We start from the raw sequence: 23,415 nt of genomic DNA, 5'->3' as shown, positions 1-23,415 counted from the left end.
TGCCAGACAGTTGGGCTCTCCATATTTCTTCTAAAATATTTTTTAAACTGTTACTGGTTTGTTTTGACAAGTTTAACTTGTTGTATCCACAAAATTTGTATTTATCATCTGGTTCAGTAGCTTGCAGTGTGCACACCATCACCACTGATGACAAACAACACCCTGCAAAGAGACAATCTTTGCATCTCCTGTGACAGGCCAGTTCTGGTCTCTGTTACTGCTCCTCACCCACAACCACAACTGGCAGCTGCTTTCAGTTCTGATTTCCTCAGGAAGTGACAATGACCTGGCAGACACCCTCCCCTACAAGGACATTTCAGCTTTAGGAAGCAGCATCTCAGTCTCCAGATGTTGCTGTGAAAAGGCAGGTTTTTATTTCAAACACCCAATCGACGAGGGCAGTTCCCAGAGCAGCACAGACTGCTATATATAGTCAGCCTCAGAGAGAACAGAGGCACTTCAGGCTTCTGGCTGGGGGCCCTGAGAACTGATGATGTTCAAAGGAAACAGGAGTTTCTCAATCAAAAAAAACCCTCAAAAATAACAGCAGGCGACGCGAGCCTGGGATCCGGAATCGCATTTTGCAAAACTGAAAATACCCAGTCTTGTATTAAACCCAGGGAAAAAACCAAACCAAACCACAAATCCCAGAAACAGAGGAAATATCACAGGGTTCACTCGACTGACCTGAAAAGTGACCCTGCAGACAGGATGTGTTTTGACAAAAGACATTAGTGGAACATGTGTAATTACAACCATAAAGATACTTTTACTACATGATCAAAAATTAATTATGGCAGTACCTCAGACACTTTCTTTTTTCATACACTCCAATTGTTTTTAGCAGAGATTTGAAAATATTTTGTTCCCTTAACATGCAAAGAAAGAGATCTAACAACTTGCTATGAAATCTGAGCTAAATAGTTAAAAAAGAGATGGATTTGGGATTATTTTCCCCCTGTGTGTATACTGTGGAAGTATTAAAAAACCCCAAACAAATAAATAATTAAAAAAGGGGAACATTTATAACCTAAGAAAAAAATAGCAGTATTTTTTACTATTTTCACCACACTAAGTTTTACAAGCAGTACATTTTGCTACTTGTAAAAAATATATAGATCAATTATTTAAAAAAAAAATAAATCAATAAATCTTATTATCTTCCTAAGCTAACTAACACTTTGCTCCTTCACTTGCCTAGTTTATATGAACCAAACTTCCAAGGGAGGATTGAAAACACTGTCATTAAACTTACAGCTAAAGAGTTAACTACAATACACAATAGAAAAATTATCTAAAACTGTAAACACAGTTTTCAGACTAAGCTGTTCACACATGCTGAAATAAGCATTTCTTAGAAGGATTTAAGTTGTGAAAAAGGCATTAAACTGTTGAAAAGTTTGGGGGGGAGAGAAGAGGGAGGGCACGAGGGGAAGAATAAAAATAAAAATAAAAATGCAAACAGCCATTGCTCCCACCTCCCAGCTTACTTCAGGAAGAAATTCACAACACAATTTAAATCGGTTTTGCTCTGCAGCACATTCATTCAGTGAAGGTGGATTCATATTTGCAAAAAAAAGGGGTGTCTTAACAACTGGAAAGTCCTCAATTTAATTTAGACAGTACATTTCTTTGTTAAAGCCTACTCTAAGAGAAAAAAAAAGAAAAAAAAGGAAAAACAAAAACCCTCAAAAAAGATAGAAGAAAAGTTCTATAATTCTCACTGAAATAAAATTTTCAGTGCTCTGGTTAGAATCTTGGGCAACAGTGCAAGAAAATATGTATTTTCCCCATTTAAATGATCCTATACTCGTGTGAGGTACCTCATAGGTGGTTCCGTAGTGGCAGGTGTACTGGCATTGCCTGTTGGTCTCTGCATCTTGTTCAACATTGGTGTAAAAAATGACTCCATCTCCAGAGCAGGATACAATCTGTTTGTCATTTGTGCACGGCAAGAACTTTGCGCTGAAAATATTGGCCCTGTGTCCTGAGCGAATCGTCGTTAAAACCTGAGGGAGGAAGAAAAAAAAGGAAGGTTGTACCAGGCTGATGTTTTCTGAGCAAATACAGAATGGGACAATAACACAGAGTGTGGTACTTTGAAACATGAGTTATGCACAGGCTGCCAGTGACCTGCAGCGCAATGCAACAGAGCAGAGAAACTGTTTTTACGCTGAATTTCTTCCAAGAACAAAGTGGTTCCACAAGAGACATTCACTTAGGCACTTGCACGAAGTTGTCTGCAAAATAAAAGGACTGGAATGCAACCTTTTGTTTTTACAGTGCTTGTTATATATCACATCAGGTGTCTCCAAGTGAAACGTTAGTCCAGGGTGATGGTGCAGCCAACAGGCCATGAGCAGAGATTTAGAAGACCTGGAATATTGTAGGTCAAGAAGAATAAAGCATTGTAATTCAAGCCAACTCTATAGCCTTTAAAAATTGATGTTACTCATAAAATAAACTCACTCTAAAAAGAAGAACTGAAGTTTACAGGGAAGGATGTTTTGAAACCAGCCATAAATAAATAAACATTTAAGAACATGATTAAAGGGCAATAACCAAGACTTGGTCACAGTGAATGTCTTTCATCTACAGTACAAGCAGAGAAGCACATGATTTACTTCACCATCACAGCTGATTTTAAACACTTTGTGGTAACCCTTTATACTTCCTAACGTACTTCTTATTAGACTATCAAAACTGAAAAAACCCTCCATATGCTTTCCTGTGCACTAGTGAACGTTCTATTCTTACCTTATTTCCCCCAGCTGCAGCACTTAAACCAAACTGCATTTTTCACCACTTCTATTAGGGAAAAAAATACTTCCCAAGTTGTTTACAGTATGAAAATTACTTCCAAATTTCCACTCAATTAACTTAATCAAAGAAAACATTATGCAAATGAAGTTGTTCTGTTAGTAATAGCTCATGCCTAACATTTCAGAAGTGCTATTTCCCACCTTTTAAATAATTCACACAAAGAAACATTAACAGTGTATCTGCATATTCTGAATGGTACACATGGTTTAGTGTTAAAAATAAAAAAATAATTATCAAACTCAGGAAATATAATCCATTAATAAAGGTTTGTTCAGATCTCTGTATTTTACTGAAAACATTTAAAAAACACATATTCAACAGAAATTAGGAACTCTGTATCAGAGCAACTCAGAACAAGAAGTCCATAGGGTATCCTAGTTCAGATGACAGCTAAAGATGTCAGGAGTCAATCCCACCTCTGATTTCACACTGTTGCTACCATGAAATAAATATTTTTGTCCTGACAAAGATGATAAAGGGACTGAAGCAACTCTCTCATGAGGAAAGGCTGAGGGAGCTGGGCCCCTTCAGCCTCAAGAAGAGACAACTGAGAGGGAACCTCATCCCTGTCTGTCAGGGGCTGCAGGGAGGGGGCAGGGGATGGACCAGGCTCTGCTCAGGGGGCCCAGCAATGGCACAAGAGGAACGGGCAGGAACTGATGCCCAGGAAGTTCCACCTGGACATGAAGAACTTCCTTGCTGTGCAGTGACCCAGCACTGGAACAGGTTGCCCAGAGAGGGTGTGGAGTCTCCCTTGCTGGAGATCCCCAAGAAGTGCCTGGACACAACCCTGTGCCCTGTGCTCTGGGATGACCCCGTTGGAGCAGGGAGGTGGGACCAGGTGACCCACCGTGGTCCCTTCCAGCCTCACCCATTCTGTGAAATGCTTCCTTATTGAATTAGATATTTTTGTAACACAGGACACTGCATTGATGGCTGAAATCTATTTTTGCTGCTCTAGCTAGTTCATAACAGAAAATATGGTGATAAGGGTATTTGCCAAGATGACAGATTACACCACAGTTCTAATACCAATACCAATTTGCTCCCTTTTCCTGTATTGATTCTGTTATTCAAGCCAGAGAAAATCAGCTAACACAGCTCTAACAGTCATTAAAAATCCCATGTCTAGATATTTCAGGAACAAAACTGATTATTAAGTCTTCTTGCTAGTACCTGCTGTTTTATAATTGCATTTGCATGTATTGGGGGGAAAAACTAATAGTAATTAAAAAAAAAAAAAAATCTATCTCCTCCTCTGAAGTTATGTAAAATAAATAACTCAGCTAACTGTAAAAAATAAGAAAACAAGACATCTCCTATATTTCTTATTAGGCTTAAGTAAAGCAGTAGTACACAATGGAGAAAAAAACCCAAAATTGTCCCATGAAAGCATAAAGCTTTAATTGCTGCATCTATTAAAACAATACAATATTTTAATGCAATAATTATATAGTAAGATAATAATGTAGCAACTACCTGATAGTAGGTTATTAAAATAAACCCTGAACAATAAGTAATATTGAACATCCTTTACTTGCACAAAAAATTCTTACTCTGCAAATCTCTCCAACACCACTCACTTTGGAATATATCCATCATCTACTTCACAGCTGTCTTAGACACCTTTTCTTCTTCAGCTGAACTCCCAGGCCAAGAGAAATCCGAGTCTAATGACACTGATCTGAACTTTGTCGGACTGACACCAAGAGTTGAAAGGAAGAGATGAAGTTTGAAAGGTATGGATTCATTTGGGGAAGTGAGGAAAATGGCCTTATCTATAGGCACAGGTAACTCTCCAAATCACTATAATTTTCCCTCCAAAACTCTTCAGGAAAGCAAAATATCACCTTCTACTCAAACTCTCTTCCACCATCACAGCCACACGTTTTGGCTCTCTCACCACATTTAATTTTTTTATCACGTCTTCAGGGTTTAGTTCTCAGCCTCTGAGCGAGCACGAGAGGACAGAGAGTTCAGAGCATCTGTTCCATCAAACTACAGCAGTTCCTTAAAGAGCCAAGTGTGGGACACTGCTACTACCTGATGGATGCCAGCTGGCATTTCTGGAAACCATCCAACTGCATCGTAACCCCCGTGAGAGGAGAGTGGAAAGGCAGAGACCTCTACAGCACCTTCTGCTTCACAAACCTCCTTCCCTTGTAGCAGTACAAATTCTGCTGCATCCACACACAGGTACACACAAGGCAATGTAATTTCAAGTGGCAGTGAACCATTTGAACCAAGATTGACGCCTCAACGCCACCAACTCAGTACATGACACAGAGCAAAGGCCAGCACAATATTTTAAAACGAAAGTGAAAGGAAAACGATTTATCTGACGATAAGATTTCACAGGAATTACTGAATCCTATTTCTAGTCCTGACACTAATCTGTTGTGAGACCATGTTCCCTTTGTGCCAGACCACGTACCGTAAAATGGGATAATACCTATGTCGCAAGGGATTAGAATACTAAGGTTTTAAAGCACTGTGGGGTTCTATTCCCATTTATAAACACTGTGAAGTGCATGATATTATCTCTGTCAGATGATAATTAATATCTGAAAACCAATATATTGAAAAAGAACTGTAATATGTTGAAAAATAATAACTTACACTTTATTTTAAAATTAGCAAGTATCCAGAAACAAACCTACCTTTCTGCTGTAGGGATTACTAATTACCAGGTTGGTGTCATCTGAGCCAGATAAAATATATTCTCCTGTGTCGTTCCAACAAATTGTATTCACCTGCATGAATTAAAAAAAACTTGTTTAGACTTAGAGCAATTCAATTTTCCCTGTATTAAAACATCTATATTCACCCAACACTACAGAAATAGGAGTTAAGAAATTCAAATGAAATGATGTCATTTCTAAGTAGCTAGCACCAAAAAAAAGAAAAATTAAAAAAAAAATCTGTGTTTTTAAAACAAATTGATAAGGCATCTCAATTACTCCCTCTGCTTCTCAAGAGTTCATCAGGTAAATTAAGCCTTCCCACAAGGGCCTCAGTAGCCACAATTTTACACATTCAGGTGCTTTAATGTACCAAATCTACTCCATAGAGTTCTCCAAATTTGATCTGGAGGGCATCACAATCTTTATTGTGGCTTCACCATATCCAAATTCTGACCATCCATTGCTTTGTGCACTTTTCACTGACCACACTTTCTCAGGGAAAAGCAGCATCCATCCCAGATCCCTTTGGAAAAGTAAGAGTATGCTGGGAAAGAAGAATCCTACAGGGAGGTACAGAATCTTATTGGAAGAGCTTTACAATATATTTCCTTATCAATTCTCCTTTTCACAAGCCTGTGCTTTATAAGGTGTCACTGAAATAAAGCTGTGAAAGCACTCAAAGTCCAGGAAGCTCAAAAAGTATCCTCCAAGCAGCAGCTCATGCACAAGCACCAAGGACTGCATGCATGACCATTATTATTTCAAGTAGCCTCTAAAATACCTTCAAGTGCCAAACTGCAGCCATCATCATTTTCTGCTGGCTATATTCTGTTGGCAGAACAACTGCCTTAGTATGATGAATCAGAATGGATTATAAAATTAATAAAAAAGAACTTTGTTCTAAATCCTTTTCTTTTTGGTTTTGCTAGTTTGTTTTTTTTTAATTCAAATGTTTCATTCTGAGCCCCCCAAAAAACAAAACCAATTTTTGTTTAAAATAAATACACCCATTTTAGTTACTGCTTTGATTGCAAGCTTAGTTGGGGTTAGTTGCACAATCAGAGTTAGGTGTTTCAGGCGGATCATATGGAGAACACCTTGATACACTCAAGTCTAGGAACTTTAGGAGAGACCTTTGTGTTACAAGAGTTAGCTCTCAGCAGCAGTCAAATATTGCTAGGACTCATTAGGCAATGCACACAAAAGCAAACACTATTCTGTCAGAGTATACATCCATGCATGGCAATTCCATGTCTTCCACACTATTCAGTTTTGGTTCATGTCCTGCTCCCATATTCTCCTTCTCTATTTAGTGCCCATTCGAAAAGAGAAATTGTGACGAAGAGTTACCAGGGTGCTCAGAGATATCTAACAACTTTTATTGCAAGAACAAAATAATTTGTACTACCCTGATGCTTATGAAATCCTGACTGACAGGGAAAAAGTAAGAAATAATTTTCTGTGGATCTTTACAGTATAGGAATGGAAGGCCTTAAATTAAACCATCACATGACACACTTGGCATTTTAATGAAACTGGAAATCATTGTCATGGAAGGTTCTAAACATCAGAAGTGGAAGAATATACATATTTATCAAAGAAAAATGAAAAATTATCAGAAACAAGCATGCACTGTCTGTACTTCCATCTATCCATTAAAGTCTGATGTGTTCTCTAAAATACCCATCAAGCACTGTCTGCTTCCCCTGTCTCAACTTTCTTCAAAAATACGTACTGGCCACTCTCAGGGCCAAGTTATTGGGCTCAACTGAGCATTGGTGTGACCTTGCATGGCCACTTTTATGATCTTAGAACTCTGGCTGTCAATCACCAAGAACCATTCATTCAACCAGCCCCCAGAACCATCTGCCATTGAAATAACCTGTCCTGACAGCGACTGTGCTCTGAAAATGTTGTCAAACATAGCACTACTACAGCTAGAGCAAGCACTAAACCCAAGACTGTTTGTTTTCATCTACATTTCCCTTCAGGCAGAAAAATGTTATCATTGCCCTAAAGAAACCAAAATGCTAATATAGGAATACAGGAATAGAAACCAAAACAAAATACTGAAAAAAACGAGGAAGCTACCAAAAAGAATTAAAAACACGATGTGAGAAAGAAGAGTTAGCAAAGGAATTAAACAAATTGAGGGGGTGGATGTGTATATTTATGTACAAAATCAAAATCAGAAGGACAGGAAAGCAGAGAAAGCATGGAAGATGCAAAGGGGAGACAAGATTATATAAATTGTAGCATCACAAACCTACTCAAGACATCAATCATTCTCCTTTTAAATTCCAATTTCTTTGCACTGATTGCCTCAGTGGAGCAATTTCAACACACTCTACCCAGGCCAAAGTTGGTTCAAAAAAAATCTTGAAGTGAGATGACATGACCAGATGTGTACTAGAGGTCTATAACTAAACAGGTTTTTTATTCTGTACCCAGTCACCTTCTCGATATTGCTGTCCATAAATAAGCCAAAAAATAACAAAGGCTCTCAGTGGGATAAGCTTGATCTTTTTTTCCAGACAACACTGACTTTCCAATAAGTGATCAGTCAATATACACAGTGCTCAGGACAACCTATTGACCAGCTCTGAATAACCCAAATAAAATGGCACAAGGATCACTAAAAAGAGATGCTCAATAAAAGCAGATAAATAAAAGTTCTCATCTCGTTCCACTGGTAGCAAACCCACTTTTAAAATATCCTCTAAAATGAGGACTAGCTAGAAAATTGGTCTGTGTTTCAAAACCCTGTAGAAAAGCTACATATGTGCTGCCTTCACAGTCACTTAACACCCAACTAAAAGCATAATGTAACAGTTACTCCACCAAGGGTTTGGAATTCTTGGGAAAAGGTGTTAGAGCCAAAAGAAAGGAGAGATTAATCACAAATGGCAGACAGTTACTAACAAGGTAAGAAAAGTCAAAGTGTGTGTAATTAGCTTTTTTCTATTAAGTATTCCACGTTATTAATTGTATATAATTTAATTTGTCACTCATCTAGCCTTGCACTGGGCACTTTTGATTCATTAGTCAATTAATCAAATACAAATTTACTATCAAAGACAATGCAGGAGGCAGTGCAGCCAATCTTAAAAAAACTGGAAAAGCAAAGTCCTCACTTCTGTGCCAAGTGGCAGGAGAATCAACTCTTTTGTGAACAGGATGAATTAACAGAATACAAGAAATAGAGGAAAGGAAATAAAAATGACTGTAGATATTCAGAATACCAGGAAGATCTCCCAAGCAGGGAAAGGGGTGGAAAAGGCAGTGCTTTTCATCTGTGGAGGACAAGGTAAAAACTGCACATTCTAACAATACACAAACTTCCTGTACTAATTCAAGCACAGCTTTGAGGACTACATCTAAAAATGACCTGCTCCCACGTGCCATCCTGAAGGAGATGTGTGCCACAAAGAATGCTTGTTTGCTACTGATCTAAATGTCTATACAAAGAAATGAAAAATTATTCTTCCAGGTAATCCTCTTTACTTTAAAAATGTAGTATTTGATCATGTCAAAGGCTCCATCTACATTCTGCATCTCTACCTTCCTCAGCTTTCAAAGGGCCAAAACAGGAAGAAAATAAGCCATATTTTAAATGCAATTCAATATGGTTCAGAGTTGCTTTATCCTCTACTTTCCTCAGGCTTCATTGTTGGTGGTCCAAATTGATTGGCTTTTAATGTTTCTCCTTTGGATTTAATTACTTAATGAAGAAAACAGCTCACGTAACTCCATATGTTCCCTCATCACCTTAAGCTCCCTTTAGAGCTTAGAAAATGGCAACTTCAGGCACACATATGACTTCACTGAATTTGACAATGTGAATCCTGTTGAAAGAGGGAAATCATGCCCTGGAAGGATGGTAAGGTTACAAGCAGACATCGGTAGAGTAATTCAATTACCTCACATACTGCTGTTAGGAACTGTGCCTTCAAACCAAGTGGAAAACTGGACTGTTTCAAAGATAATGGTACCTAAACTCCAAGATGAAAATACACCTCAAACAAGAAGGTGCTGTGGTAATATTAGTGCTACAAGAGCAAGTATACTTGAAGTAATTCCAACAGCTAGTCCCTTCACAGATATCCCCACCTGAGTGTGACTATACTGTTGTGTTTCCCATCAGATCTCTCTTTTGTTGGCAGGGAGGAATCTGGGCTTTACTTTTATCCTCAATTAGTAAAAAAATTCCTTGCCTTAAGTAAGTTGTCCACCTTGTCCAATTATACAGCGTGCTTTATATAGAAAATATAAGTCACAACTTATCCAACAGAACAATGCAAAAGTTCCTAAAAACCCCATCCAAACAAACAAACAGCAACCAAAACCAACCCACAAACCCCTGCCATCCAACCCTCATAAAAACCCCAACCACCCCAAAAAACCCAAATCCAGGAACACCCTTAATAAGACAATATGGCATTTATTCCCCACATTTGAAATGCATACTGACTCAGCAGTTGTGGGAAATAAAAAAAATAAAAGACCCTAATTACCATTGATTGTGTAATGACTTTAATCAGTAAGAGCATTGTAATATCACTGACTTTTATTTCACGGATGTTTTTTAAGCAAATAGTAAGAAATGACACTGAGTGGTTGTTGGCCATACAAGATTATTCCTCACAAAAGACCACACAGTAATGGACATCAGAACTCCCAATACCCCATTCTTTAAAGGTGGAGAGTTCTGAGCAAATTCACCTTCTAGAGACATTTTTTTCAAACCGTAGCAGTATTTTAAACACCTGCACATGATGCTGTAAGTTCGCAATTAAAACATTTTCCTCCCGTGGAAACAATTAAGTTAAGCCACATGTTAAATCATTTTTTAAAAGCCAGGACATCAAATCAAAAGTAGCTTTCAAATACATATCCACCAGATAGATCCAAGAAACACCAGATAGCCAACACCAAATCTGCAATTTCCATTACATGAAACAGATGTAAATTAAAATAGAGATCAGTCACTCCATTTTTAATAGGTAGTGAAGCAACACTATTTTCCTGTCCTTTGTTTTTAGAGGAAAAAAATACTATTTTTACAAGACAACTAAGAAAAAAAAATAAAAAAACCAATCAATTTCAGGAAAAGAAACTTGAAAAATTTCATCTTAAGTATTTGAGGAGAAGAAAAATTACCAGAAGAGAAATTGTAAAGTAAAAAAATCACTGTTACAATCTTGAATATAAAAAATTGATGTATAACTTTCTACATATAGATTCCTAGAATGGTTTGGGTTGGAAGAGACCTTACATCATTCTTATAACATTTCTTGAAAGAAAAAAAAAAAAGAGAAATCAATGCATTTGTTTCATTACGTCAATACCATCTGTACCAGAACATTAAACTTACAGTGGTAGCCAGTACAGGAGAAGTAGCTGACATTTTATGCACAGCAATTCTAATCCTTGCCTTCTCCAGTCTCTCTAGTCTCTCAAAAATATAGGCACATCCAAATCAGCCTTCTGATCTCAAGAAGGATGTTGTTAACATCCCTTAACAACACTTTTCCTTTAAAACTACTCCTGTGTCAGTTAGCAATTATAACACTCCTTAATTTAAAACTACAGGTGCAAGCAACTCAAGCTAAAATAATCCTTACATTTGAATAGCTTTAGAAATAAAGATGGTAAAGTATGAAAGTTACCCTTAAATTTTCTTTTTTTTTTTTTATAGCATACTTTCACTTTTCACATATCTTGTACAACAAAGACTTAGAGAGTCATGAATTTCTGCTCTATTCATGGAAGGTAACATGGCAACCTCTTTGCCCTCTACCTAGTTTAAGTGAAACCTTTTATTTAAAAGAATATGATTTAAAATATTTGGACCACTTTCAATAATTAAGTACTCAAATAAACAATATTTCAAGTTATGGTATTGCCTTTCAGGGGAGGCTTGGTTTTGTTTTCATTGTCTCTTTAACTAAGCAGGTAGCACTTGATCATTTGCTTTTTAGACTTGGAGAATAAATCACTCAAAACACTAATACAAAATATATCAGCATAGCAAGAAACTGCTAAAAATACCTTTCAACATGAGTCCTAACTGAAAAGGCACGAATGTGTTTTACTGGCACTGGGTATTAATTCATTCAGTGCTAGACACAGACAAGGATCAGATACTTTGGTTCAAAGATAAAGTGTCAGATGCTTAAGAAACAAATACCTAGAGAATTCAGGTATAGGTCTCAGCAAACAGAGTTGTCCTGCTCAGCTTTAATGCAGAGTATTTGCATTTTTAAGTTAAGGAACTATTACCATGGCAACAAAATCAAAATTTAACGTGACTTACACATCCATCATGCACATTCAAGGTTGCTTCAAGTTTTAATCTTTGGATAAATTCTCTTCTCCCTGTAAAGAAAAACAACAATTAATTACTTTTTAAAAACAATAACACTGAAGAAGTCATTAAGACCCTGCTAATGAGCACTCACAGCTTAAAACCTAAAAAAAAAGAACTAGAATATAAATGTAAATCTTGAAACAATTCATACAGTATCGTTATTTCAGTAAAGAACTGAAAGGTGATCTTCCAAACATTGCCTGCAAATCTACATCTCCTCTTCAACTAGAGAAAACCCAGCTTCAATTTTGTTATTAACGTTGTATTTGGAAAAGTAACATTTAGGACCAGTAACATTCCCATATACTTAAGGGATAAAATACAGTGGAAACTTTTGGAAAGATAATGTGAGAGAAACAAGAAATCTATAAATGCATATTGAATAAGGCAAGGCCCCCAGAAATTTATGTACTTATTCCCCATATAGAAACTGATTTACCACTGCACTTAAAAGCACCACTGTACAAAACACATGAAGAGGGAAAAATAAAGGATATTGACAAAAATGTGGTCTTTTCCTGAACTAGATGTTTAAGCACACAGCTTTCATTTAGTTCAGAGTGCCCCCATTCTATGAAAGCAGGTTATAATGAACCTAATATTCCCTTGAAAGAACTTTCAGAAATACTGATGAACCTGATATTTTTACTTGAATCCTAAAACCATTTAAACTCAAGGATCACCAACTTTTTTTCTCTGTGTCTGTACAACTGTCAGAACAAAATTCCAGGTAAAAATATCAGATTGTAGATCTATGCTCGGCTGCATTGTTTTCAAATATGAAACTATGGAATTCACTCAAAATTGACCTCCCTTTGAAGGAACAACCGAATCAGGAAAAGAACTACAAGGGCATGTAGTGACAGGACAAGGGGGAAAGGCTTTAAACTGCAAGAGAACAGGTTTAGATTAGATATTAGGAAGAAATTCTTGGCTGTCAGGGTGGGAAGGCCCTGGCACAGGTTGCCCAGAGAAGCTGTGGCTGCCCCATTCCTGGAAATGTCCCAGACCAGGTGGGATGGGGCTTGGAACAACCTGGGATAGTGGAAGGTGTCCCTGCCCATGGCAGGGAGATTGGAATTAGATTATCTTTAAGGTCCCTTCCAATCCAAACCATTCTGTGATTCTAGTTCACTATTCTTTCTTTATCCATTCTTTTTCCCCTGAAGGAACAGATTTGACCATAGGTTCTTAATGGTTGGGTTTTCCACCTTTCAGTTAAATCCTATTATTTTTACAAATCACAGAATAATTTCTGTATTTTCAATGAAGATTTCTGTTTTCAGGCTAATTTGATTTCACTTGTTTGTAAGTAAGTGTGAATACAGAGGTGGGAAATATCACCTGCTGCACCCTTGTATCCCACTCTGCATGACAGAAACCCAACAATTTGCTGTTGGGCTGCTACTGTAAAGCAAAATACAGTAAGACATGACCCCCAGAAGCACAACTTCATTAAGAAAGGCATACTCCACAGGCCAACACAAAAATCCAGTGTTTGCCAGTCCCATCACACTTCCAGTTGCAGAACAAAATGTTTGACAGCAGTGGGTGATTCCTGGGCACTGCATATCACAGATCTGGATGTGAGGTGTGCTTGCTCAGAATGCTCTGGGCACACACACTAAAGATCACTAATTAATTTTTAAAAACAAGCAGAGCAACAGACTCTTCTCTCCTTACTGTGTGCTCTAGTCTTAATCCAAACCACTTAAACCAGCAAATGAGAAGCAATAGCTGTGTTCCAATCCCATCTTCAATTGCAATTTTTATTTCCTTAGAGAAGTCTGTTGACAAAATTAGATATGAACTGACTTGCTCTCGTTGTTAGATTAGGATTTTTTGGTCTTAATAAGGACACTGTACCTATACAAGTTTCAGTAAATGTTTAACTTGAGATGCAGACATAAGGTGCCTCATATATTTAACACTTGCCCATTTTAAAAACACTAAAAATGTGTTAGGATTGCACATGCTAGCACATGTTATTTGTTATATATGTGATTAGTTTTTTATCATTTGATCGCTATCTATCTAAATACTGTTTTGAGGAAGGAATTAAATACAAGCAAAACTACAACACTTATGGTTTCCTTATTCCCTAAAGTAAAGAGGGGGCAAGGGAGAAAACAGTTAAAATGTTTTGCCTCCAAAAACCTATTTGATTAAGTACTAAACACCATAAGACAACTGAATGGATTGTTTCAATTTGTCTTATCACTTAAAACTAGAACCACTGGATTCTAAGTGGTGGGGTTTTTTCTGAAAGAAAAAACTGAAGTACTCTAATAAACCGACCTGAAGAAAATATTGCCTCTGCATTTGCTGTTGTTAAAAGCTGAGTAAAGTCAGTGAATTTGTGTTCCTTGTACTTCAGCAATGACTTCCACAGGTTCACTGGTTTGCTAACAAAGCTCAGCAATAAGTACTAGAGTATTTTTCACTTGATTATTTTTGTCACTGACCCATTTTTATCGCAGTAAAAAAAAAACAAAAACCAACAATCCTTTCTGGGTTGTTTTGTTTTATTCTTCAGGTGCATCACAACTGTTATTGTTGGATGTTCTAACAGTCAAAGGACTGCCAAGGACTCTGCTCTCACAGGTGATGAGAATCTTCACAATCCTTAACTCTCATTCCCATTAATCCCATGGATACCTGAGCCCTCCTGGCTCCCCTTTGAGCTACGATGATGGAGGAGACCCCAGTCTTTGACAAAACCCCAGAGAGTACTTTTTTTCTTTCAAAATCAGCATCAAGACCTGTGTCATGTTTTGGTTTTTCACCACCCAATACTGTGTGCAGGCTCTTGTGAGAGCCAGAAACTATTTCTCTGTCCCCTTAACTGAGAACTGCCACTAGAAACAGAATCATTTATTTCTGTGAGGGTGTTTCAATATATCGTTTCCTATATTCAAATAGGGCCTCTCTAAGACAGGGATCAAGTGATCAAGGTGTCATCACCAAGATTATCTCACTGGACAGTGGAGCACACATGGGGTTTGCTCTGAAACTGCTCAGGTAAAGCTACGGACAAGAATCCGATAAAACAAACCAAACAAAGCCCTCTTAAATTTCAAATGGCAATGATGAGCCCCCTGTGAAGTGTTTACAAAGCTGAAATTTGGAAAGCTATCAAGCTAATGCTCCACCCACCCATTTTCACTAGACATTGTGCACCAGCTGAAGCCTCAAGGTCCAGTACCACTCTCAGCAGAACGATCAATAATACTTTCAGTTTTTATCCATCTACCCATTTTCACCAAACATTATGCACTGCTGAAGCCTCAAGGTACAGTGAAACCCTCAATACAGTAATTTTTTTTTAGTATATATTGATCTAGAGACTAGAGGACCATTTCCAAGGCCATGTTCTATTTGTGAAAGAAGCACCACCTTGAGTCATTCATAATATGAATTTAAAAATGGAAAAGCGGGCAAAAGAGAAACTGCAGCTGCTTCCTTGTAACTTTATTGCTACAAAACATCCACTGCCCACACAAAGTCAAACCAAAGGCTACCTTGCTGCTCCCATCTGGAGAATTACCTAACTTGGGTGTTTGGAAGCATTCTCAGCTCTAATCTCGCTTCAGGGAGCAACACCAAAATACCACAGTGTCCCTTGTATTCCCAGCTCACCATCCTTATGGCACCATTTAGGTCACAATCCTCATTCAGGAATCGCTGATCAGGTGCTTTCTACATGGCTATTTTGGCAGAGGTACACATGCCTTTCTTTTGTAAGCAACTTTGAGTCAAAGCTGCTTCAGAACTGATGACAGCAGAGAAGTTAAATGCTTTGAGCATGTAAAACCTTCTTATATTTAAAACTGTGCTCCAGAATTTCCCACTGAAGAAGTACAGATCATTTCACGATGAAGGTTTAGCTTTAAAGTACATTTGTGCTCTACAGAAATACAACCACACTTTGATCCAAAGCAGCACCACCGTGGCATGAGACGCTAAAAGACAACCCTTATTCAGTAATAGATCCCATTTATCAAATGAACACTCATTTATATCAAGCTGGCTCTTTCCAAGGCCAAGTCCCTCAGCGCTGGCTTGCTGTGACATTTGGAATGCCCTAGTTTAAAACTGAAATGGAGCCAGCATCTGTTCCCAATGCAGAGCACATGTTATCTTGCACTCTAAGTGCATTTCAAAACCACTCCTGATTTTTCAGGGTAGAGTTTACGGGTTTCTGAAGCAACTCCACAAAAAGATGGCAAGTCCAGTTCTTCTGTATACAGTTTGTTTTGCTCAAACTCTACATCGTTATCCAATATACCTTCTGATCCACACCTCAACAGGCTGTTTTTTCAGCAACCAGAATTCTCCATCTACCACACAGTAAACAGGACTACACACAATATGCACTGAATTAACTTTCATCGAGGTACGTTAAAATTCTTGAAGATGAATTAAAATCCTGAAAATAATTTGTCAGCTGTATGGGCTGACTGTGGCCCCATTTTATAGTCACTCAAACTGTGACACAGGAAACTGAAGCAATTTATCAAAGGAAAGAGTGAACCAGCAGTGCTGCCAGAAACCAAATCCATCGGTGTGACCTCCAGTCCTTTGAACAAGGCCCTGAGTTATATTTCTTTATTGTTCTGTACTACTGTATAAATGCCAAAAAATTATAATCCTGGCTCTGCCAATGTTTAAAAGAATACCTTTCAAGTGACTATGAACACCTACTTTACTATGGTTTAAGTTCAAAACAGGTTAACCTGATTTTTTCTCTGCTCTTAATGATACATCACACAGTCTGAAAGTTTGAACACTATAGAGAAAAGACAAGATATTTTAGTGTCTCAGAAGAGACTTACCATTTTAATACGTAAGAGCTTTGCTACTAAACACCCAGCATCAAACAACTTGGTGTTAATCAAGCTGGTAACTCAAATCCTAAGACAGTCTTAAGGAATGAGCTTTATGTGTTAAGAAACACAAAACCTTCAGCTCTCAACACTAAGACAGAAACTACAGATGCTATGCCCTCAATTGCAATCCAGCAAGCCTGTAATAGCTCATGGTGAATATATTGATACAAAATTTGACCTCAAATAAAACCCACAAAAAAAAAAAAAAAAAAGCAGCTCAGTAATGTTTTATACATTTTAGGGTAATTAAAAAGCATTTTGAAAAATACTCCTGCTTAGGTTTGCTTCTGCTGTAACATCAGATAAGATTTGTTTGCATTTGTGGCAAAGGCTGTAATTAAGTTGCAAACACATTTCAGATATCAAGAGTGTTCACTCTTGAATATAAGTTCCCATTGGGCTCCAAAACTACATGCTACAAGCTACACACACCAGTGTGTTTAATTTCTGTTTGATATTTACCATGTTTCATCATGCCCGAAAGATACTCAACACTTAAAATCCAACTGTATTAATATCAATTGTTTAATGTGTTCTCAGTGACAAAAATGTGGCATAAAGTACAACTCCCTGTCTCAGAGGAGGCATTTTATCTGTTCATTCCAAGCACTAGTTGTCAGGTGAGTGTGCTGTGCTGACTAGTGCTAAGTGGATTTCATTCACAAGTACACCATATTCTGACAGCTCTCCTGCCCCCTCACACTGCCCATAGTAAATTCTTCTGTATTGTTCCTGCCACAGATTGCAGCTGAGCAGAAGGTAAAACAGGTGTGGGTTTGCAACAGGAGAAAAAAATGCTAGTTTTCAGCAATTTTGATATTTACTGGATCCCTTAAAGTAGTTCAATGATCATATACAAACTGCTCACTGAGATAAAAGGCACTTGAAATTTTTACATTATGTCACGAATATTTCTAATTTCTACAGAGCAGAGGACAAAATTCATTATTCATGTGACAAAACAAAGAGAAGCTGTATCTATGTAAAAGACAACCAAAGGCAAAAAGATAACACGTACCACCTTACACTTCTCAACACAAAACTATCTGAAACAGCTCAAGTGATTAACTGGATCCAGGATTAACCACATGCAAAAGGTTTCTTCTGTTTTCTCCACCAGCACTAAAATATGTCTCCCAAGGAAACACCTCGAAATTCTGAAACAGATGGCAACACAAAACCAAAGAGTCATCAGATGAAGAAAAATACACTTGAGCCCTGCTTTCTTCTCATCAAAAGAATCAAAGGAGGCTTCCACTAACTGAAGGCAAAAAAGGAATATTATGCAGAATGTTGCAAGTCAGAGTAAAGAGCATTACTGTAGGTTTCAACATGTTTTTGGAAATTCTTTTTGTTGACTTTGACAAGTCTTCATCTGAAACTGTTACGTGGAACAGCAATGTATGTGGAATATTTTCTTATAAAAATGATATCAACATAGTAACCCAGACAATCCTTACAACACTGGGTAACACCCATCAGGTACGTGTTCTCAAGCACTACCTATCTGTGTAACACCTCAGGTTAATTAGGAGCTCCACTTTCCAGCAAGAGAAGATGATTCCAAGAAGCTGGAACAGGGGGATTGTTCTGCCCCAGCACAAAAGTCTGAACCGCTCACAGCAGAACCAGGATCTGTCATCTGTGAACTCTCACACAAAATGAGTCCTGGGGCGTGGAAAATCATAGCAGAAGGAAAAATTACTGGAATCTGCTTTTAAGAGGGGCACATTCCTAGCAGGCATGTCCAGGCTGAAGAGGTGTGTGTCCAGTGCTGCTGCCAGTGCTTCCATTACCTCCGAGTGTCCGGGAGAGGCTGCTGATCCTCCCGGTCAGCCACCAGGACCACTCACACCAATTTTGGACAAAGGTTCTGGGATAAACAAAAGCCTACTATTTAAAGTTGTTTAAGCTCACTGGATACTCATTTTTAAACAGATTAAGTGATTATACAGGAGCTTACCAAGGTATCTAAAGAGACATGTCTTCTAGCAAAAAAACCCAAGCAGGGCCTGCCTTTCCCACAAGGGTGTCCCAGTGAAAACGAGAACCTGGACACAGGGAACTGACTTAAAGCATTTACCATTCTGCACACCCACCTAATTAAACATACCATTCAATCCTGAGTACTACAGGCACTGCACACTGCTGGGTTGGGGGGAACATGAGAAATTATAAATAGAGATTTAGGTACCACAACAGATAGGGGTCATAACCCCGTAAGATTCCAAGTGTAAACATTTGGAATTTGCCCAGGATTAGAGTTTGAAGATAGATGATGTCAAAAGTTGAGGTCAAGTAGAAAGCTGAGTCTTGCTGGTAGATGACTATTAAGTTAACACTGTGACATAGGTTAAATTATCATTGATCATTTAAAAACAAATAGGAAAAAAAACCACCCTTGTTCTTAAAAATTACACTGTTTGTTGCCTTAAACATCCTAGATGACAAAATAACCCTATTGTTTAACTCAAGGGACTCCTTTTCCACCGAAGAGAGTTTTCAGGACATAACAGTGTTTCTAAAATAAAAAGAAATTGAAAAGGAACCACATTTTTCCTCATTTCCAGGGAAAGGTAAATAACAGGAACCCATCACAATATCAGTAACAACAAAGCCATGTAACCTAAGTAGAGAGGTGGGTTTGGTTTAATGGTTTAATTTCTGTATTGGTTTTAGATATAAAGGTTTTAATTTCTATATCAGTGAAGGTTCATAATTTAGTAAGTGTTGAATAAATGTCACTAATGATTCTGAACACATTCAGTTCACAGGGAAGAGAAGGATGGATCCTCATCTGCCTCATGATATCTACTAAGTAGAGAGCAGTCAGCATTAATGACACATTCCATTTCCCCAGAGGAAAGCCTGCAAATCCTTGAAGAACAAAAGGAGGGAAAAAGGGGGATATTAAAATTCACTGATGTGACGCAGATCAGACTCACGATACTCGCATTCAATATTTAACGATTCAACACACGCTAAAGCATTTGGGACATGTCTGAATCAGCAACTCACTAAGCCCCAAAGACACGAAAACAGTAAGACTTGCACTTAAACTGTGAAAAATCGACCTTTGTTTGAAGGCTGGCCCACTTTATGTCTGGACTGATCTTTTTCCTTACTGCTGGGACAGGACTAGTCTCAAGTGTCAACAGGTTCTTGATACATGATCAGTTATATCCCACCAGACTATTCTGGGGACATTCAAGGATAGAAGATCAGAAATCACATGCAAAGTCACAAGAACTCATAGTATTGCAGTGCAACAACTTAAAAGAGACCGAACACAGATTTGTTTAATGGCCTACCCTAATGCAGTTAATGGAAGCAATCCAACTGGAAGAAGGATACTGGGTGGGAGGGGGTATTAAAATAAATAAATAAAAGAAAGAGATCTAAAGGATCTCTCACATCACTGCCTCATCCTGAAATACAAATCCAGTACACGTTGTACACGACTTGTTTTTGCAGCAGGAGACAGCTTTCATGTAACCAAAGCTCATTATTAGAAGATCAAGGTACAACTTAACTACAGAGCTGTCTGAAACACTCAGGATCAAGACACAGGCAGCTTTTACAAAGCAAGCACATTCCTGGTACAAAGATTGTCTTTAATAGCACACAATGTAAATTCAATGAAATTTTGCAATCAAAAATGAAAATATGTTTGAAGTGCACACAAACCTCTGCAGTTTCCAGCTGTTTGTATGAGAACACTGAGGCTCCAAAGAATATAAAGCAAATACATTTGCATCCTGAGACTAATTCAAATATAATAATTATACATGCAAGGCCTACAACACACTCACACTTCTTGGCAGCCACTAACACACATGATTAATGTTCAGTGCACAGACATTACACGTAAGGTTAATCCCTTAAAATCAAAAAGCACAAGTACATTTGTGTACTTCAGCCCATTTCAAGCAAAACTGCAAAAACATAAAATGCCTCTTGAATTTTTGAGGGACGGAAAACAGCAATCTCAAACAGCTGTACCAATTTTTGATCATTTCCTTCCAGCTGAATGCAAAGCCAGAAATCCACCTTCCATTAATGCTGTTGTCATATGTCAAAATACAACAGCAGCAAAAATGTTGGTCATTTATTAAACTAAAACATCAAAACTCAATAAGTTAATTGATAACAATATCTGATCTACACAGTAGTATTAAAAAAAAAAAAAAAAGGAAAAAACAAAACCCCAAAACCAAGTTTCTGCAAACTAGTGCCACTGAAGAATACAAAAATGTGATCTGTAAGGGTCTACAGTTTTTTACAAATTGATGTTAGTACACAAAAAACAGAAACTGTACTCTTATCAATCCCCAGCATCCTAAAAACAAACACTGGAATTTATTCTCTTTATTCAGGGCAGAGTGACAGAAGGCACCGAGTAATCCCAGATCCTGCATGTATTTTTTTTTAGAAAAGAAAATACCTAAAAATGGTCATCAACATGTTGTCACAGAGCTAGCAAAATTGGACAACACTGAGGAGACAAAAGTAGTAGCACAAACCGTATCAATTAAACCACAAAACACACAGGAAAGACGTAACTGAAAAAAGGTCAATGATATTAACTACAAGCAAAGATTTCCGAGATAATAGCAAAACAAGCTATCAAATTTACTTAGAGGTCCAAATTTACTTGCAGGTCCAACTGGCTCCTGCACCTCCACCTCCATAGCTCTGTTAGTCTACAAGGGAAATAATCCTAAAGATAACAGAAGGCTGATTAGACTGAAATTAAAACTAAGTATTCAGCACTCAGGCACCAGGAATACTCATCCAACCTTAATCCTCCCTCCCAGCTCACATCTCTTTCTGGTTTTCTGCTATGTACCAAATTATAACCACCCAGTGTTGATTTGTTGCCTTGTCCAGATGATTCTCCTATGCTATGCTTTTATTTTCCTTTACTGATATTAAAGCATTTAACCTGGGCGTATTTATTATTTGAGGTGATTTACTTTGAAGTAGAGGGAAAAAAAAATCATTAATCTTGTATGCTGGGATCAGCCCTAACATTTTTTCCCAAAAGCTGTTTGAGATGTACACATTGTGTCTTTCTGCTCCTCGGTACCAATTTAAACGAGATAATATCAGGGAATTCGTTTCAGACACAGTCTCTTTATTAAACTCCTCCAAATTCAATTTGTTATCAACAGGTCCCGATGACACATTGTTCTTGGAATTGCTCATCTGTAATTTTTTAAGGACTGTAGTCACTAAGTCTTGCTTTTATTAACAGGGGAGGGAAAAAACTCCAAACATATCCAGTTTAAGGCAATACTTGATCACTGTACTCTCTTGTGTTTATTTCAATTAAGAAGTAACATCTCTTTTCTGCAATGCTCTTATATGTCTTAAACTTTTCTACACAACCAGTGAAAATCCAATGACTGTACCAAATTTCCTGCTTTCCTCATGTTTCCTGCCTCCTTCCAAAATTAGATCGAGCATGTTAAAGATGTCTCACAGATGTATTTTCCTCTAATTCATGTATTACACCGTGAATTTCAATTCTGACTCTGCCTTTTTCTATTATTCAGAAAATATCTCTGATGAAAAAAATCTGAAAAAGATATAGCTGAGCTGTATCTTTCCCAAATCTTCAGTCAGTCCAGTTTCCCATTTGGTGTGCAACAGAATATATCACTGCAGAACTGGTTTCTGGGCACACACTGAAGTGCAGTGGAAAATGATGCACATCAGGAAGTTACACTGTTTACATTGAAACAGTAGATTTGTGTCCTCATAATCAGGCAATCAGGCTAATTTATAATGGTCCTTCTTCAAGCAGAAGTTAATTTGATAGACTTGTAGAAGAAAAAAAATAACATAAACCCCCTCTGGAGCTTAGCTGTGACAGATGAGTGTTTTTAACTCATATTGGAAGAGAAAATTAATACAGGAAGTTTAGGATACGAAATGTAACAGTCCACCTGAAAATAACTAAACATCAAAGGTATTATGCAAAGAATTAAGGAAGAAAGGTTGATTAAATACACTGTGACCATTGCCAAGTCTGCAAGAGCACCAGCTACAAAGCTGATCATAGCAAAGCTGTCTAACCCTTCTTACTCTGCATTATTTTCAAAGACCAAGACGCCACATGTTCAAATATAGCTGGAGCAAAAACTGGGCAAAACAGCACCTCTCTTTCTGGTTGTTCTCCCCAGCATTCTAGTTTCCATTCTGCTGGGCTTTGTGTTTGTTTGTTTGTTTGTTCAAGAAAAGCAAAAGAGAGAATGAAAGTTTACAGCACTTTAAGGAACTGATTTCACTCTAGCATCCAGGGTAATATATTTTAGGAAGAACCAAATTCTATCTACATTCCACAAACCACTACTGGTTTTACAAACTAATATGTTAATGAATGTGACACAGTCAATATCAAAACTAATCAGTTGTCCATGCATGTAAACAGCTGCTCTTGCCTGTTTTTCCTGTTTTTCAACCCTGCCTGTGAGCCAAGCAATCAACTTACTTTAAAACTCTAATTAGTTTTGCTTTCACTAAGGTTCATCTCTGTAAAGAGGGGGAACTACTGAAACCTAAGTAGTTCCCAGGAAGTTCTCCCTACCTACATAATGTATTCACAGCTGTCTTTTTAGTAAGAACTGTTGAAACTTTACAAAAT

At 37.7% G+C, this 23,415-nt stretch overlaps 1 protein-coding gene across 7 annotated transcripts in view; it reads right to left on the bottom strand.

Moving 5' to 3' along the window:
- Positions 1–23,415, bottom strand: part of DCAF6 (DDB1 and CUL4 associated factor 6) — an 82,069-nt gene that overhangs the window by 54,480 nt on the left and 4,174 nt on the right. For all 7 annotated transcript variants that reach the window (XM_064643567.1, XM_064643565.1, XM_064643566.1 and 4 more), the window contains exons 2-4: positions 11,824–11,885; positions 5,484–5,576; positions 1,824–2,009 (exon numbers count right to left, since the gene is read on the bottom strand). In XM_064643567.1, the coding sequence (XP_064499637.1) occupies positions 1,824–2,009; positions 5,484–5,576; positions 11,824–11,885 (341 nt within the window). The remainder of the gene's footprint in view (positions 1–1,823; positions 2,010–5,483; positions 5,577–11,823; positions 11,886–23,415) is intronic.

This window comes from Pseudopipra pipra, chromosome 2, assembly GCF_036250125.1.
Source record: "Pseudopipra pipra isolate bDixPip1 chromosome 2, bDixPip1.hap1, whole genome shotgun sequence".
In the NCBI taxonomy this organism is placed as follows: Eukaryota; Metazoa; Chordata; class Aves; order Passeriformes; family Pipridae; genus Pseudopipra; species Pseudopipra pipra.
Note: the sequence above shows the minus strand (reverse complement) of the source record. Positions and strands in the feature narration are given on the sequence as shown.